General features: G+C 34.0%; 2 protein-coding genes across 2 annotated transcripts; one reads left to right on the top strand and one right to left on the bottom strand.

Annotated features, from left to right (window-relative positions):
* Positions 1 to 617: 617 nt before the first annotated feature.
* On the bottom strand, positions 618 to 3,664 carry LOC140446609 (uncharacterized). Its single transcript, XM_072539184.1, has 2 exons — positions 3,571 to 3,664; positions 618 to 1,966 (listed from the first exon to the last, which is right to left on the bottom strand). Exons 1-2 carry the CDS (start codon positions 3,662 to 3,664, stop codon positions 618 to 620), a joined length of 1,443 nt encoding a protein of 480 aa, XP_072395285.1.
* A 6,579-nt stretch (positions 3,665 to 10,243) lies between these two features.
* On the top strand, positions 10,244 to 17,801 carry LOC140446941 (uncharacterized). Its single transcript, XM_072539538.1, has 3 exons — positions 10,244 to 10,373; positions 11,710 to 11,911; positions 17,509 to 17,801. Exons 1-3 carry the CDS (start codon positions 10,322 to 10,324, stop codon positions 17,744 to 17,746), a joined length of 492 nt encoding a protein of 163 aa, XP_072395639.1. The 5' UTR covers positions 10,244 to 10,321; the 3' UTR covers positions 17,747 to 17,801.
* Positions 17,802 to 18,421: the final 620 nt, after the last annotated feature.

Raw genomic sequence — 18,421 nt, 5'->3', positions numbered from 1 at the left:
TTGAATTTATTTCCTATCCTTTTTTTTCTGATAATCTTTTTATGTATGGTATTGTATTTGTATGGTATATGTATTTTCCTCGTATTATTCCTTATGTATGCTGTAGGATCTCGTTCTAAGTTGTTCTGTTCTATTCGATGGATTGTTGAAAATTACTTATTTATAAACGATAACGGATAATCATTTTTTAATAAAACAGATGTTAACAAACATTTTTCCTCCAAGAACGAATTTTCTTTAGGACAAGCAATTTTGACTCTATCGTATAAGGATTTAATGATTCCCTTTTTATTATTAATATTGTGATTTGATTTGAAATTTAAATATCTGGGTCCTTGGTACGTGTTCGTTTTCTATACACCTGAGTCTCATATACAGTATCGTTCTTAGAGATTAAAACATCCAGGAAAGATAGTGTGTTATTATATTCCTTTTCCATGGTAAATGTTATTGTCTCTTCTTTATCGTTTATATCATTCAGGAATGTGTCCAACAACTCTGATCCATGAGGTCATATTGAGAATACATCATTTACATATCTCTACTGTATTATGGGATGACTATGAAATTTTGTTTAGAAATAATATTTGTTTCAAAATCTTCCATAAATATATCGGCTAATAACTAGAGTCTGAATACTGTAATAGAGGGTCATAACTATTAAATACATTCAAGATTTCTGTGGACCCATTGCTAGGAATAGCTAGGATTAAGTCATCCACATACTTTTTTACAAAGGGAATATGAAAGGACAATTCTGGAATCACCATATCTAGTAAATGATCCATCACATAACAGGCCCAAATGGGAGAGATGGTACCTCCCATAGGGGTTCCTTGTGTTTGTCTGAACACAGTATTGTTGAATGTGAAATAGGTGTTGTTGAATAAAAAAGAGATAAGTTTTTTGAAGTATACTAAGCTGATATTGCAATGAGAACTAACAAAATTCCAATTTTTTTCAATACCTATTAAAGCTGCTAAATCTAGATGTACATTAGTGAATAATGAAACTACATCCAGACTGACAATCACATAGTTTTCAGGTAACTGATAGTTATTAAAGTTGTTAAAAACATCAAAAGAATTTTTTATGTAATATTCATTAGAAACATAAGCATTGGTTAAGATCTCTGTTAAAAAAGATGCTAGTAAATTAGTGGGAGCACCAATACATGCAACAATGGGACGAACCGCAAGCTGTGGTTTATGGATCTTAGGTAAAGCGTAAAATTTGGGTATAACACCCTTATAGCTAGTTAGTTTTTTCTTTGTAGCTTCATGTATTTGTTTTGCGCCACATAATTCCTTAATGAGATTGTTACATTTGGTTTGAACAGTGTTAGTTGGATCTCTGTTCAATCTCTCATATACGTTATCAGAATTAGGTAATTCAAGACATAGATCTAAATATCTCTGTTTTTCCAGAACTACAGTTACATTACATTTGTCTGAAGGCATGACAATGATGTTAGTGTTTTCACTAAGAAACTTACGAGTTTTTTGTAACATAGCTCTGAAAAAATTAAAGCTATTTTTTCTGTTGTTTTTATGTAAATAATCAGTAATTATGTATGTAGATCTAGCTATAAGTACGTCCCTCTGATGCACATCAGTGACAGAATGCATAATTGTTTCAACGTCAGCCAACATATCCTTGATAGGGATATCTTTCCCTAAAATAGGTTCTATGCTGAACTTAGGACCCAAAGGCAAAAATCTAGAGATATCATCTGGTAAAGTTACACTGGAAAGGTTCTTAATCCAGCCCGGCTTTGTCTTTAGTTTTAAGTTCAGCTCAAGATTGAATAGCCTATATTTGTTAGTGTTCCTTAATTTGGTTTTGTGAAAAGTTCTATTATATACAACTTGTTGTTTACTAGAAAAGTTATTAAAAATGAATTCAGAAGTTAATTCAATGATGTTTCTTTTGAATTTTGATAAGTTAGACTCTAAACTGTGAATGACTTTAATGCAATTTGATATATATATATATATATATATATATATATATATATATATATATATATATATATATATATATATATATATATATATATATACATAATATTGACCTATTGTAAATACTAACCTTGTAAGCGCTGCTATTATAGTAATATGTATTAAAATCTACACATACGCAATAAGTCTTATTTATAGATTTTATCAGGACAACGATCTTTAATGTTAAAAAAGGCAGACGTCCTTAATGATGTAAAAAAAGCTTTATTTAAAAAATTTTGCATCATAAGCAACTTCGAAAGTCTGTCGCTAATCTCTACATTGAACGTAATAACGGAAGATCCTGCTGAAAAAAGTCAAAACAAATCTTTACTTTCCATGTGGTTTGTATTGACGCCCATTTCTGGCGACTTGTAAACAGATCTTCCGCTACAATAAACATATTTTAGAAAAACTTAAAAGTATGTTCTATAACGTCATATTTGGTAAAAGTGTGACGCAAACGATATAGGTTGGTTTTAAAAATATCTAATGTTTGTTTTGTCGCTCATAATTGCGGATGTAGGTTTAAGTAAAGTGATTTTAATAAAGGGGTTTTACTTAGAGATAAAACTGCAAGTTTTATTAAGTATAAGATCATATTATTTATGTAGACACTTTTATTGTAGTGTATTAAATAGAATTAACTAAAAGTAAACGAACATAAGGTAGTAAAATCCCTTATTGTTTAAAAACCACTCTTGGTTTAGGATCGTGAGTAGGTTAACTTTGGTTGAAGTATCCCCCCTTCTCCACCGTAAAGAAAATCATGAGGATCACTATCCCGGCTAACTCTTATAAGAGGTAGTTCGGCTAATCATTAAGACAAATAATGGTAGCAAGAACGATCACAAGGGAGATCAAAGCCAAACACATAAATTTCAATAAGGATTTTATTTAATAAAGAAATAGACTTGCCTCTGTGTTACAGCAAGTCCTGTACAAAGTAAAAAAAAATGACTGAACAAAGATAAAAAAGTGGCTGACAGCCTGAATATTTAAGAAAAATGTCTTAATAAAACATTTAATTTTCCATACTGTTTTCTATGCAGTGTTTGTTTTCTTTTGTGTAGATTTTTGATCTCTACTACACTTTAAAAATATTTGTATTTTTACCACTGTTTATATTTATTTACAGTTGAGTCTATGGTTCTTTGCCCATACGTCATTAATACCTGGCGAGATAAAACATATAATTTTTATCTGGCATCATTGTCTTCCACGGATGAAACTAAAGACAAACCAGCTATTGCCTGCTATTTTTTTACTTTTTTATTTAGCGTATGACATTTTGACACATCTACAATATTACAGTAAATATTATAATAAACGTTAAAATTGACTCGATATAAAAATACTTAAATCATGCCCAGTTTATAGGCAAACGTCGAGGTTGTTTATATAGTTAATCGACTCGATCGTTGCAAACAGGAAGTCTTGTGAACTGCCCTCGTAGGCTCGCTGGTGGCACTCGTTCGTTATGTTCTTGATAGATTGGACCTTGCCGCAGCTGCAAGACGGTGATGGCCATGTTGAGTTCTGATGCGATTAAGTGTCCACAAGGTCTTACGTGGTAGGTCAAATCCCGGAGGTGTCTGTGTGATGCAAGGTATAGCTGTATTTGGTTGAGCTGCCGAACATTCATGGATCCATTTAGTGATCATGTTGAACCCTGTGGCTGCGGCTGATTCTTCTTCTACGGCACTACAGCCCAAAATGAGCCTTGGCCTCCTTTATTTTTTGCCTCCACCCTTGTCTGTCTGTGGCTGCTCTTCTCCATACACGGACTCCTAAAAGTGCTTGTGCGTCGCTGCTTACTGTGTCTTCCCAGCGCTTTCTTGGCTTTTCAACTGGTCTCTTTCCCTGCATTCTGGCGTTCAGTGCTCGTTTTGGTAGCCTATCCTCTCCCATTCGTATCACATGTCCGGCCCATTGCAATCTTTGTATTCTAATGAAGTCTGACAGGGGTGTTTTCTTATACAGTTGATAGAGCTCGTTGTTATATCGAATTCTGAAGATTCCGTTTTCCCTCACAGGTCCTAGTATTCTCCTCAGTACTTTTCTTTCGAATGTGTCGAGTTTGTTTTTGGATGTTTCTTTCAGGACCCATGCTTCGCTGCCATAACATGCTATTGGCCGAATTAAAGTTTTATAGATTCTCATCTTTGTATTTCGGTGGACACTTTTAGACCAAAATATATGGGAGAGGGCAAAATAAGCTTTGTTTGCCTGCGTTATCCTTTTTCGTATTTCTCCACTGCGGCTGATTCCGCTGTTTGTATTGGAGCATTTTCTTGGGCGCAGTCGACTTTTAGTTGCATCTTCTATATATTTATGAATCGTCAGCGCCGTGTTGCTAAGGATCTTGTTATATTCTTTGGTAAACATGAGTCAGATAGTGTTGCAGTACTCAAAATTAATGCTAAACCAGTTAACGTGAACATTATTAAAGCACATATTCCAACTTCGGAAAGCTCAGAGCAAGAAATAGAAATATTCTATTAACAATTGAAAGAATCCCTAAAACATTCCAAAAAACAAGAAGTGAATATCCTGCTAGGAGATTTCAACGCCAAAGTAAGCAAAGACGGTGTTGGCAATACTGTGGGACACTTTCGACTATGAACGTGAAATGATAGACGAGATCGCCCCGTTCAGTTCTGCCAGGAAACGGATAGTGCAATAATGAACACCTTCTTCAAATTACCACCTCAAAGACTAGAAATCTCCAGCTGACTGTCCAAAAAAAAATTATTAGAAACCATATTGACTACATCATTATTAACAAACGATTTTAGAATTTCGTAAAATCCGCAAAAACATATCCGGGAGCAGATGTTCCATCAGACCATAATTTTTTTCTAGGAAGTTTCAAACTCCACATGAAAAAAGTCCATAAAAGAAAAGCACAAAAACAGCTCAATAAACAACAACAAAATAAACAGCATGGTAATCTCAGATATTAATCAAGAAAACATAAGTGTGGATGATATGTGGAATAGAATCAAAAATATCTGTAATTCAGTGGTAGATAGTAGAGGTAAAAATGCAATATTTGGATCATGTATTGAGAGGCGAAAGATATAAATTACTTCAAGTTATACTGGAAGAAAAAGTACAGGGCAAAAGATCAGTAGAAAGACGCCAGAACTCGTGGCTAAAAAACCTGAGGAGATGGTTCGACCGCTCATCCTCAGAAATCATTTGCGCAGTAGCTTCCAAAACTACAATTGCCATTTGGATCGCCAACCTTCGAAAGGAGACAGCACCATGAGAAGAAGTAGTAGAAAATAAACTAAAACCAGAAAATAATATAAAGAAACAGCCCTGGATGAGACAAGAAATATTAGAGCTAATGGAAGAACGAAGAAAACACAGAAATAAGAATGAAGAAAGGTACAAAGAAATAAACAAAATCATTAAGAAAATAATTAAAGAAGCAAAAGAATCATGGCTACAAGATCAATGCATAGAAATAGAATCCCTAAAACAGAAGCATGACACTTTTAACCTACATAAAAAGATCAAACACGGGAGGAAACGGATCACGAAGTCACAACTTAATACTAGACAAGCACAACAATCTGCTCTACGAAAATAAGAGAATATTTGAGAGATGGAGGCAATACATGGAAGAATTATTCAAGGAAGAGCAAGAGACAGAAGTCAGTGTTTCTGGATGTTCAGGACCAGAAATAACGCTCAGTGAAGTAACATATGCAATAAAAAGACTAAAAACCAACAAAGCACCTGGAGCTAATAACAGACAAGCTGAAATATTGAAACTATTTGAAAACAACTAACTCAAACTCCTAACGAGTCTACTGAAGAAAATCTATGAAACTGCAGAGTTTCCTGTAGGAAATTGAGATTACAAGAAGCAATATATTCCATACAAGTACCTATTGATACAAAGAGCTCAAGACGTAAATTGCGAAGTCTCCGCATACTTCATAGACTTTGAAAAAGCATTTGACAAGGTGCAACATTAAAAATTATTTCAGATACTGAAAGAATCTAGTATTAATGATAAAGATTTATGCCGAATTAAAAATTTATACTTACAGCAAAGGGCAACTGTACGAGTAGACAACAAAACATCACAAGAATTCACGATAAAACGGGCAGTACGTCAGGGCTGCATTTTATCACCGACGTTGTTCAATACTTACTCTGAAATGCTGTTCAGGGAAGCCATTAATGGTTTAAGAGAAGGTTTAAAATTCAATGGTGAAATCATAAACAATTTAAGATATGCAGACGATACGGTTTTGATTGCTGATAATACGGAGGATCTGCAAAAATGAATAGACCGTGTAGTTGAAGCCTGTGACAGATACGGCATGAAATTAAACTGTAAGAAGATTAAAATTCTTGTAGTAAGTAAAAACGACGTAATACATTACCAATTCACAGCTAATAATAAACCCTTGACAAAATTACATACCTTGGATGCAGCCTAAATAAGGAATGGGACCACTCACAGGAAATAATATGTCGTTGATTGGATCGCTAGTAAACGTAACAAACACGACAAGCGACGAAATAAAAACATGCATAGCAATAACAAAGAGAACTGTTCACGGTCAGTAAAGCTTAATATATATATATATATATATATATATATATATATATATATATATATATATATATATATATATATATATATATAATAAGACCGGTTTTGATATATGGGGCTGAAACGTGGACTTTATCTCAATATGATGAAAAACTTCTTGGTACTTTTAAGAGAAAAATTCTTAGAAATATTTTTGGGACCGTAAATGAAAATTTTCATGGGCTATGGAGTCGAAGATACAACTATGAACTATATCAGTTATACATCGATCCAGATATTGTGAAATTCGTAAAAGTGCAGAGACTTAGATGGGCTGGACACATTTCTAGAATTTCATATTACGAATACACGTAGAGATTAACATTTTCAAAATTAGAGGGCACAAGAAGTAGAGGAGAACCACGAAGGAGATGAATTGATGACGTGGAAGAAGAACTACAGATTCTAAGGGTCAGAAAATGGAGGGAAATTGCCAGTAATCGACAGAAGTGGCGACTTCTTTGTGAGCAGGCCAAAATCCACAGCAGATGGTCGAGTCACTTAGAACGAGGGTTTCGCATCCATAATCCACTTCTTCTTCTTTTTTATTCCTTAATATTTCAGCTTCTCTTTCATCTGGTATTCTCTATTTTTAAGACAATTTTTATTTTTTTGGGTTCTGTTGAGTGAATAGTTTATTTTTGTTAATCCGTATACCTTGCTAGCAGATGATGATGTAACAATCTTTTCTCGGATAATTTCCGAATTAACTATCAACAAATCTACTAGATTCTGTAGTGCACCTTATAGAACTTTATATTTCTGTAGTTCGCTAAATTTTTTTTTAAATGGTAATGCTAATGATTTTAGATTGTGACACTTTCACCGAAGACGGTAGTAAGAGAAAATAAAATATAGAGAATCTTAAAAAAAATTAAGAGATGAAGAGTTAAAAGTTTTGTTGGATCTGTTGTACATACCTATCGTGAGCTATCAGAATGCTGAAGATTTATTTATTGGAGATTTATTACGCCTTAACAGTTCATTTTAACACATTTGATTCGAAGATAAAAGAACAAAAATACAAAAGCAAGAATTTGACAATTTTGCCACAATGTCTGATATTTATAGAGGCTACAATAGAATCGAAGCATGCGAAATATGGATTGAAAGAAGACTACTTAAAATGTTGATCGGTCAGGAGTAGGCCGAGAATTGTTGAGTGTGGAAAAGCAGTGCAAGATTTTTTATGGGACACATCTTAAGTGGATCAAGGTACTCCTTCTTAAGACTCATACTCACGGGCAGTATTGAGGGTAGAAGAGGTTTAGGATGAAAATTACTTTATACATAAATTACTGGCTTACTAACATACGAAACTGGTGCGATATCGAAGATTCTGGATCCACTATTCTACTTTCTGGATACATTATTCCGAAAAAATCTTAATAGTTAATTAAGATAGCATTTGAAATGCCTGCAAGTTTATGGCATAAGAAAAAGAAGGTAGGTCAAATTTTATAAATCAAAGGCAAGCGTGGACACTAATAAAAAAATATTAAAGTAGTTGGAAGGTCCAGGAAGAGATAAAGTGAATAAACAAAGAAATAAGGGAAGACACATTGAAATGCATAAAAGAAAAGAAAAAAACTACACATAAAATACCTAAACACCAAAAAACAGGAAGACTTAGACCTATATAGAGCGAAAAACAGAGAGGTAAAGAAAAGAGTAACAAATGAAAAGAACGAACGATGGGAACAAGCATGCACACAGATAGAACGACATATCGGAGGAACGAGAAATTCAGAATCATGGCGAATATTAAAAGCACTTCAACGAAATAAGACAGAGAAAACCCAGATCGGCAAAATTAGTGAAAACGAGTGGCAAGAATACTACGTAGAACTACTTACAGAAAACCGTCCCCAATTTCAGGAAGAGAATATAGAACATGCAGGAAATGGGGCATACGACCAGATAGAAATAAGCCTGGCAGAAGTTAAGAGAGCAATCAAGACATTGAAGAACAAAAAAGCCAAAGGACCCGGAGGAATACCAAACGAACTAATTAAAAACGGAACGGAAAAGTTATTCCGCATGCTACATAGAATGTTCGAAAGAGGACTAAATGGAGAAGAAATACCTGCGGAATGAACACAAGCATACATCACATCCATACATAAGAAAGGAAACAGAAAAAAATGTTAAAACTATAGAGGAATTAGTACAATATCGTCGGTAGGTAGACTTTACGGGAAAATTATTAAGGAAAAACTAGAAACTGAAATAATAGGAAAAATTGGAGAAGACCAAGCAGGGTTCACAGTAGGAAAATCATGCCTAGATCATACGTACACATTAGAACAACTGATAGAGAAGAAAATGGCAAAAGGTAGACCGGTCCATCTGGCCTTTGTTGATCTAAAGAAAGCATATGACTCAATACCTAGAGTCAAATTATGGGAAGCAATGAATGATCTCGGAATCCGACAAACAATAATAAAAGCAGTTAAAGCACTATACAAAGAAAACAAAGTAGCTATTAAATGTGGAAATAAAGCCTACAATCCATTTAAGACGACAAAAGGACTTCTACAAGGCTGTGCTATGTCCCCTACTCTGTTTAAAATATTCTTGGAAAAGACACTCAAACCATGGAGGAGAAAGTGCAAAGGAATGGGCATACCAGTAAGAGACGAATACCTATACACCTTAAGTTTTGCCGACGATCAAGTAGTCATCGCACAAGATGAAGAAGATCTCAGCTTTATGCTCAGAAAACTAGAAGAAGAATATAAAAACAACGGAATGGAAATAAACTTAGAGAAAACCGAATACCTAACAACAGAAAACAAGAATATGAGAAACCTAGAGATAGACGAGGGAAGACAAATAAAATGGAACAGATAAATTCAAGTATTTAGGAACCATAATATCGAACCAGGGAACAACAGAAGAAGATATAAACAACAGACTGAGACAAACAAGAAACTGTATAAGACAACTAAACTCAGTGTTGTGGGATAAGAACATTACGATAAAGACAAAAAAGAGAATATATAATACCCTGACAAGAAGTATCCTGACATATGGGTCCGAAAACTGGACAATAAACAAGAGAAATAGAGGTAGAATAAGAGCAGTAGAAATGGAGTTCCTGAGGAGAAGCTGTAGACTTACAAAAAGAGACAGAATTGAAAACGCAGAGATTAAGCGGAGAATGGGAGTGCAATCAGACATAATCGACTATATAGAGGAGAAGAGACTATCCTGGTACGGCCACGTCAGAAGAGCGGACAGAGGACGCTGGATAAACAAAATCACAGAATGGAGCCCGATTGGAAGAAGAAAGAGAGGAAGACCCCGAAGGTCATTCAGAGATGAAATCGACGAGGCTATGGAGAAAAGAACCCTGCGAGATGGAGACTGGAATGACAGGGAAAATTGGAGAAAACGGTTGAGTGAAGGAAGACAGTGAAAACTGTGGAAATCCTTAGTAGTAGTAGTACAAAGAAAGCCGATAAATAGCAAATAAGCGCTAGAACTTGTTAAGAGCAATTACATATTATTTTAGTTATCTAATGATTAAAAAGTCTCCCTTTTTAATTTGCTTATTAGTGACATAAACAACTTTTTAACTGCGTAATCAGTTAATTTTTGACATCTTCATTAAGTTTTTCATAAACACTTAAACAGAACAAACAAACAGGGAGTATTATAAATATAAGCTCCACTTTGTAAGAAAGTTATTCTTTTCATAATGGCTTTCACTGTTTACATCATATTTGTTATTGCATTGGCAGGTCTTATAGGTAAGGATAATTTTCATAATTGTTCAGTGTAGAATGTATTAATTCTATATTATTAGTATATAATATTTATCTATCAAATAATATTGATCTACGTCTTCTCACATTGGTTTTTGTGTTTTTTGTGACATTTCTAACTTTTGTTTTAATCAAATCCATAAAGACGTAAAGAAATTCAGTATCGTTGCGAATTAGTATGTCTTTTATTGTTTAAATGCCATCTTTTCAGTCAGTCTCGGCTCTAGAGTATAAGGTGCCCGTTTTTCAAAATTGACATAATGCGCCTTTAATTTTCTTTTAATTTAATGATACACTGACCGGCAAAAAAAGTGGCCAGCCTTTAAATTTCCGAAAATAAAAAGTCTTTGAAAGTTTTATGCACTGTTTCATATTGTATACTCAACATATTTTATTTGTAAAACAAAAATGGCCATTAGTGCTTGATTCCTTAGCATAATTTATTTAATGGGACGGCTACAAAAGAAAATGGTGTAATATTGAAACGAATTCTTCTTCTTCTTATGCCGTCCCTATTAACGGAGGTTGGCGACCACATTTTTAAAAGCTTCTCTGTCTTTTGCAACGTGGAATAATTCGTCTACAGTCATGTTTGTCCAGTCTCGAATATTTCGCAGCCATGACTTCCTCTTTCTACCTATTCCCTTTTTGCCATCGACTCTACCCTGCATGATGACCTACAGAAGACTACTGCGAAACGAATTACAAACAATAAAAATTACAATTGGACTTAAACAAAATTGTCTAATATCAAGTATTATGCCCTAAAACGTCAACATAATCGTTTGCATACGATTTGGAAGGAAAATGAACAAATTTTGAATAAAAACGTTGGGAATAAGTTCGTATTCTTCACGAAGCATATTTTGAAATTCTGCAAGACTTTCTGGCTGGCCTGGTGGACTTCTAACCCTACGATGAAGTTCATCCCAAATATTTTCGATAATACTCAGATCAGGGCTGCAGGCTGGTCATTCTAGAGTATTAATGCTTACTTCCCCCAAGTAATTTGTTACGATTCTTGCAGTATGCGACCGTGCATTATTGTCCAGAAAGGCGAAATTGTCCCCAATAAATGAACCAAATAAAACTACTGCTTCTACCAAATATCCTCTATATACAGGTGAAAATTCAGGCTATTGATGACAATAAGTTCAGTTCGAGCTTTAAATGAGATTCCAGCCCAAACCATAACACCACCACCGCCAAACTTTCTTCTCTGGGACATAAAAGCTTGGGCATATCTTTCATTTCTTTGTCTCTAAGCCACGATTTTTATATATATAAAGATGTATTATCGTGATGGTTCATTTATTTTCAGATCCCAGTTATGGACAAAAAGTTCAAATTATATCCAAGAAGACGGGAAATCTGGTCGGTGCTGATAGCCTTAACCTTAAACTATACGGTTCCACGAAATTATACGCAAAGAAAAGTATAGCTATTAATACATGGATATTGACTGAATCAGGTTACTTACGCAGCCAAAAAATATATATAGCCGAAACGACTAGTAATTCAAAGTAAGTAATATAATTATATACTCATGGACAAAAATGTCGAATATTTTGGAATTTTCCAATTTTTTTTGTAGTCACTATTATTTCAAAATAATTTTAGATTATTGATGGTACTTATATAGTAGGCTGATGTACTCAACTGGTTTAAAATATTTTGATGTTTATTTTGACGTTTATTCAGTGGTTAGTGTCATTCGTACATTTTATCATAAAAATTCTTCACGCAAAGCAAAAATCATACTAATTCGGTTATTTTTAGTTTAATTTAAGTTTAATTACATATTGTTTTAATTAAACCAAGTTTAAAACAAGTATGCCATCAATTCGACACTGCGATAAGGTCCAAGTAGCATATATTGTAATTTTGTACGAGGAAGGATATGAAGGATAGTTTTGAATACTCTAAAAAGGTACCGCGAAACAGGAAATTTTGTACGAAGACCTGGTCAAGGACGCCCAAGGTGCACAACCGCAATTGATCACCGTTTTTTGGTTCTTAATTCTACACGAAATCGTTCATTGACATCGATGCACCTCAGAAATGAGCTAATAAATGTTAGACAAGTTAATGAGAGTTTACAAACAATTAGACGAAGATCAAAATAAGCAAACTTAAAGCCCAGACGCCTCGCCTAATTTCCACGTCTTCTCCAAAATCATAAAGCCCGTCGTTTGGAATTTGCAAGAACACATATTTAGTGGAATATCGACAACTGGAAAAACGTTCTTTTCACTGATGAGACTAGAATCCTATTATGGAAGCCAGATGGTCAGAACTACGTCTACAGAAGAGTTGGAAAACGATTCGCCAGCTGCAGTCTCGCCCAGACCGTTAGTTTTGGGGTTAATGGCATATTTCTTTGGGAAGGTATTAGTTGGGAGGTACGTACCGCACTTGTGGAAGTGATTGGACGGATGACTAGTAATTCTTATCTTTAAAACGTCCTGGAAGATTATGTTTTGTCATATGTTGGTTACATTGGATATGAAAGATTCACATTAATGCACGATAATGCTTGACCAGATGCGACTGCCATAGTGAGTAATTATCTTGATGAGGTCCAAATTCGAAGATTGGATTGGCCACCGTCTAGCCCGGATTTAAATCCAATACACGGTATCACTTAAAAAGCAGCATACGACAAAGAAATCTCGTTCCAAATACGATAGATCTGTTTCGGCACAATGCACAGGATCAATGGAATGCAGTTTCGAAAAGATAGGTCCAAAATTTACTTGCATGTATGCTGAGAAAGATGCAAGCAGTAATAAGAGCTAGAGGGGGGAATACTCGTTACTAATCATGCACTTCTTTCAGTTAAAACGACTTGTTTAAGCAATTTAAATTATCATTTAAGTTTAGAGTAAAATAACCTTATTTACCTAATATCAAACATTTATTTTTTTTACAATTTTCTGCTCATAAAAATTAAAAATTGTTTATTAAACTTTATTAAATATTACTAATAAATAATTATATTTTACAATAAATGACTTGATTGATCAGAACTTATTTTGAAAAAACAAAAATTTAAAAATTCCAAATTATTCGATATTTTTGTCCATAAGTGTATAAACGCAATATTTATTTTTCTTCCATCCCAAGGTTTATTACAATATTAGCGAATTGTTCTCTTTCTTTTGTCATTCATAATAGGTCATATGTGTCCCTTTCGAAACAAGGAAATTATTACAAAAGCAGCAAAAACTTACAACATAAAGGAAACCGTGAAAAATGGAAGATATTGTTAAAAAAACTAATGTGAAGAAAAGTGCATTTATTTTATTTTCAAAATAAGATACTTATTTTGAACAAATTTTTAATAGAAATTAATAGTAATTAGACTGTCAAATATGACAAAAGACACATTTTCGTGTATTTAGTACTAATTAGATTTCATTTTTGTGTTAATGGAAAACACAACATTTAAGAGAAGTTTGAAACCTGAGAAGAAGCTACAGATTACAAATTACAAAGTAGGTCGGTTCTCGATATAACACACTGTGATCTTTACGCTTCCCTTTTAGCTCATCATCTAGCCTAATCCTTTCAAAGAGCTTTCACAACCTTTAACGGGGTCGTTTTATATAGACTAATGCTCTCCGAGCTCTGGGAACAGCAACCATAGTCTGGTGAGGCAATGACACTGACAAAAGAGAGATCGGTGTCCTCTTCTTCTAGACAGAACCGAAAAGTATTATCTTCCGTCAAGCCCGTACGACTTAAAATGCTTACTAAACCTACAGTATTTGATCAGCAACCCCACTATCACCCTGAAAGTCATTCGATTTTGGGTTAGTAAAATAGCTTTAAAATGGGTAAATGTACCTTAATCAATTCTTTACCCTATCGTTGACCTGATGCAATTTCCACCATTACAAAGACATCTTCTACTCACTCATCAATAGTTGATATTTTGTGTGTGTTCGCAACACAAAAGCTTGGCTCTGGGTAAATTAACGACACACAAACATCTTTTCAGATCCCTTGGTGTTCTAGGTTAATTGCAGGCAGTTAAGCAATAAAACCGCAAAATACTTTCAACAGATAAACCGACATATTGGCTTACTGATCACAATACAATTTCAGACCTGATTGATTTCTTTATAACTAGAAATATTTCTAATAATTCTTCCATTCTTCTACCAGTGAGTAATACTGCTATTGAATTACTGCTAATCTAATGAATCTAAACTAACTACCTGATTGACAGATTGGCGGAGTTTTCAGCTTTACTTAGAAAATCAATCAATTTGAAAGTCTCATTAAAAACTAAACATAAATTTAATGAAGAAACGAAATCGTTTGTTGAACAAATTAAGCAAGATGCGTGGAATAACTCACCTGAACTAATCCATAGAGTAAAAGGTAATAATTACCCTTTAGAATATGGAAAACTTATTGTGAAAAAACAACTCAGAAGGATCTGGCTGTGCCCTAGAGCTCCTTCTAATAAAATTAAACTAAATAATGCTACTCAAAAGTTTAAAAGAAAAATTAGAAAATATAAAAATAAATCAATTAGTAACTATTGAAGAGAAGTAACAAATAATAGCACAACTAAATATTCTCACTTGAGAGCCACTAAGAAATTAAAACGACCGATCTTGCAAAATGCTCTATTAAAAAATATAGATCAAAGCAGGACAAAAAGAAATTTGGAGAAGGCTAATAAATTTGCTAAATATCTCGAGGAAGCATGTATGCCAAATGAAAGTGATAACACACTTTAGTGGGATGACTTCACACTGGAACCAGGTGAAATTAAATCGGTCACCTTAGAAGAAGTGTCCAATGAAATTAAACCAAACATCCTTTTTAGGAAAGCTTCTGGGTTTGATCTAATTACTCGGGAAATTTTTAAAACAACTCCGTATAGAAGCCTTAGTATAGCTGACATATCTGTAAGTTCAGACTAAGATATATTCTGAAGATTTGAAAACTAGCAGAGCTCATAATGACCCTTACATCTGGAAAGCAACCAAATACAGTTTATTCGTACAGGCCGATTTCCTTACTACCTGTAATTTCTAAGCTATACGGGAAACTATCGCCTAAAAGGCTGAAACCTCTCACATATACTAAGACTCCAATTCAATCACATCAATTTGGGCTTCAAGAAAGTCATTCAACTAATTAAGTTCATAGAACAACGGATATAGAGAGGTAACTAGAAGATAAGCAAGTTTGATCCGCTGTCTTTCTCGACGCGGCGCAAGGAAAGAGCATCAATAAGAAAAGGAAGGTCTTTGATCAATGTGTACTCCCAGTTCTAATCTAACGTATGGAGCAGAAACATTGACCCTTACCAGAAAAGTAATCAATATAATACACCATACAAGTGGCACAGAGAGCGATGGAGAGGTCAATGATGAATATATCCCTCAGAGACAGAGTATCAAATACAATAATTAGGAGAAAAACTGGTGTTACTGACGCAGTTTAAAGGATTACAACATTAAAATGGAACTGAGCGGGGCATGTTGTTAGATTAAAAGATGGAAGGTGGACGAAGAAAATTCTGGAATGGAGACCTAGACACGATGCTTATTGTAATCGAGGACTTCCTCCAACCAGGTGGTCAGATGACTTCAAGAGCATTCAGTACAACTGGATTCAGGGTGCTCAAGATAGAATGAATTGGAATTATTTACGTGAGGTTTATATCCAGCAATGGACTCAAAACGGCTGATGATGATGATAATGATGACCATATGCCGATATGGCAAAATATTTGGGTATTACATTGGACGCTAGACTACGCTGTACTGTCCAAAAAAAGAACAGCTTAGGTACAAAAAATGTATTGGTTATTGGGAAGACAATTCACCCTGTCAATCTACAACAAAATACTTTCGTCTAAACTAGTTTCTTAAACCTATATAGACAATGGCATCCATCTAACGGGGGGTTGTGTGGTTGTGCTAGTAAGAGTAATTTAGACATCATCCAGCGTTTTTAAAATAAAATGCTAAGGAGCATTGTCAACGCTTCTTGGTACTATAGGAACAGTGACATTCATACGGACGTAGAAGTGGATACTGTTTACAAGTCCATTGAAAATTTTGCTAATTGTCACGAAGAATTACTTCTTTAACACGTCAATGGTAAGGCTATCCAGCTAATTGTCAATACGGATCTGGCTAGAAGACTCAAAAGGGACGAAACACTTTACGTTAGTTAATTAAAAAGCAGTGGGTATTGCAAGTAATTATATAAGATATTATTTAAATGATACTACTAAGATTGGCCTTAGTCTTACGTTTTTAGTAATAATTAAATTATAGAAAAAGTTGCTTATTGATCATATTGCTTAATCATATTTTAATGTTCTTAGACATCTTACTAGTGATTATTAAATAAAAAAAAAAACAAGCGCCTTTTAGGACCAGTTAATCAGCATTTTTAAAACCTACATAGCCTTTCTGTCCTAGAACCTGGGATAGTGTCCATTTATTTCAACTTTAAATTTAAAAGACGATATTCAAATGGTCGCACATAAGTTTTGAATCTACCTACATATAACTGTGGTCTTTTAGAACTACTTGACTATCAGAGTAGGTCACGATTGACCTATTCTCCATTGGCGGACCTTTGTATAGAGGCGACTTTTGCCTAAAATACCAACGATTGGATACTTCAGCGCACCTATGTACAAGGAGAATTGCTAATCTATTTAAAGAGAGCAAAATATAATACTTGGACCATGTGTTGAAAGTTAGAAGATATTAATTGTTCCGAATACCGAATACCGAGTATCAGTAGGAAGACTCCAGAAATGTTGAAAGCACTAACTTCAAAAGAAAGAGTAAGCGCAATAAGAAGAATAGCAACAAGCAATAGGCTTTTTTAGAAGCCTAGATCTGTTAAACTAAATATGTATCTAGCGTATGCATAAAAGATGTTACAGGTCGCAGTGTGAAAAGGTTCAAGAGACGAATCGACTCCGTTAAAATCTACAGTCTATCCTTATTTACGTTGGTGTCCTTTATATGCTTCTCGTTTCTATTAAATTTTATTTAATGAGTTACTTTACTTTCCGATTAATAACTGTATTTTTATTTTGTACACATATTTTATATTTATAAACTTTTTTTAGATTAATTTTGAGTCATTCACGTAAATGTGATGACGGCACAGATGTAGTACTATATGAAAGACAACCAAATTTATCCAAAAATAATTATTTTTTCATCAATATGACAAGCGGTTATATCTTTTCCGCATTTTGTGATAATCACTGTCTTTACGTTGACGAAGAAACAATGGGAATCAAATCCACCAATAATTGTAACGCTCATAAAGATAATAAATTTGTAATAAAAAATGTACAATAAGGCCTTAGACTTATTGATTTCTGAAATGTGGTAATAAATAAAAATTATAAAGGAATATAGTGTGTAATATTATTATTTACCTTTTGTTGTAAATAGCGTTAAATGTATAATTACTTTATTCGTTGTCTTGAATATTGGCTCTAATATCATTTTATATACATCTGCTAAAGATTTTGCATCAATTTGAAGTTATTAAAACCAATTCTTTAAAAACCGGCAAGGGATCTTTCCGAGCCAGCTAAATAGCTTGAGGATCAAGTACTTTAATGGGGTAGTCAACAATTCAAAAAACGATCATTGAGCTTATATTTTTAGAATGTTGGCGATATGTGCACTAAACTTCAGAATTTCAGACATGCTGTGAGTCTCTCTAGTTATAATGTTATTATTATTATTGAAACATGGCTTACACCTAGAATCTTAGATGCTGAATTAGGATTGAGTGACTTTAATGTGTATAGACATGACAGGGACCCTCAAACTAGTTCAAAGACTCGTGGTGGTGGTGTTCTTATTGCTGTCCATAAGCGCCTTAATTCAGTGTTGGTTAGGCCTATTGATTCCTCTGTGGAACACTTTTTCACACAGGTAATGTGTAGCACAAAAAAGTTAGTCATTGGTGCAGTGTACTTTCCTCCAGATTATGCAATCAACCAAGCGAAAAGTGGTAAGGCC

The sequence above is a fragment of the Diabrotica undecimpunctata genome, chromosome 7 (genome assembly GCF_040954645.1).
Source record: "Diabrotica undecimpunctata isolate CICGRU chromosome 7, icDiaUnde3, whole genome shotgun sequence".
NCBI lineage: Eukaryota > Metazoa > Arthropoda > Insecta > Coleoptera > Chrysomelidae > Diabrotica > Diabrotica undecimpunctata.
Note: the sequence above shows the minus strand (reverse complement) of the source record. Positions and strands in the feature narration are given on the sequence as shown.

Coding starts and splice junctions, on each gene's coding strand:
- LOC140446941 (XM_072539538.1), top strand. CDS start 10,322: ATGGCTTTCACTGTTTACATCATATTTGTTATTGCATTGGCAGGTCTT. Junction 10,374..11,709: donor TGCATTGGCAGGTCTTATAG/GTAAGGATAATT, acceptor ATTTATTTTCAG/ATCCCAGTTATGGACAAAAA. Junction 11,912..17,508: donor GAAACGACTAGTAATTCAAA/GTAAGTAATATA, acceptor AACTTTTTTTAG/ATTAATTTTGAGTCATTCAC.
- LOC140446609 (XM_072539184.1), bottom strand. CDS start 3,664: ATGATCACTAAATGGATCCATGAATGTTCGGCAGCTCAACCAAATACA. Junction 1,967..3,570: donor TCCGGGATTTGACCTACCAC/GTAAGACCTTGT, acceptor ATTGCATTAAAG/TCATTCACAGTTTAGAGTCT.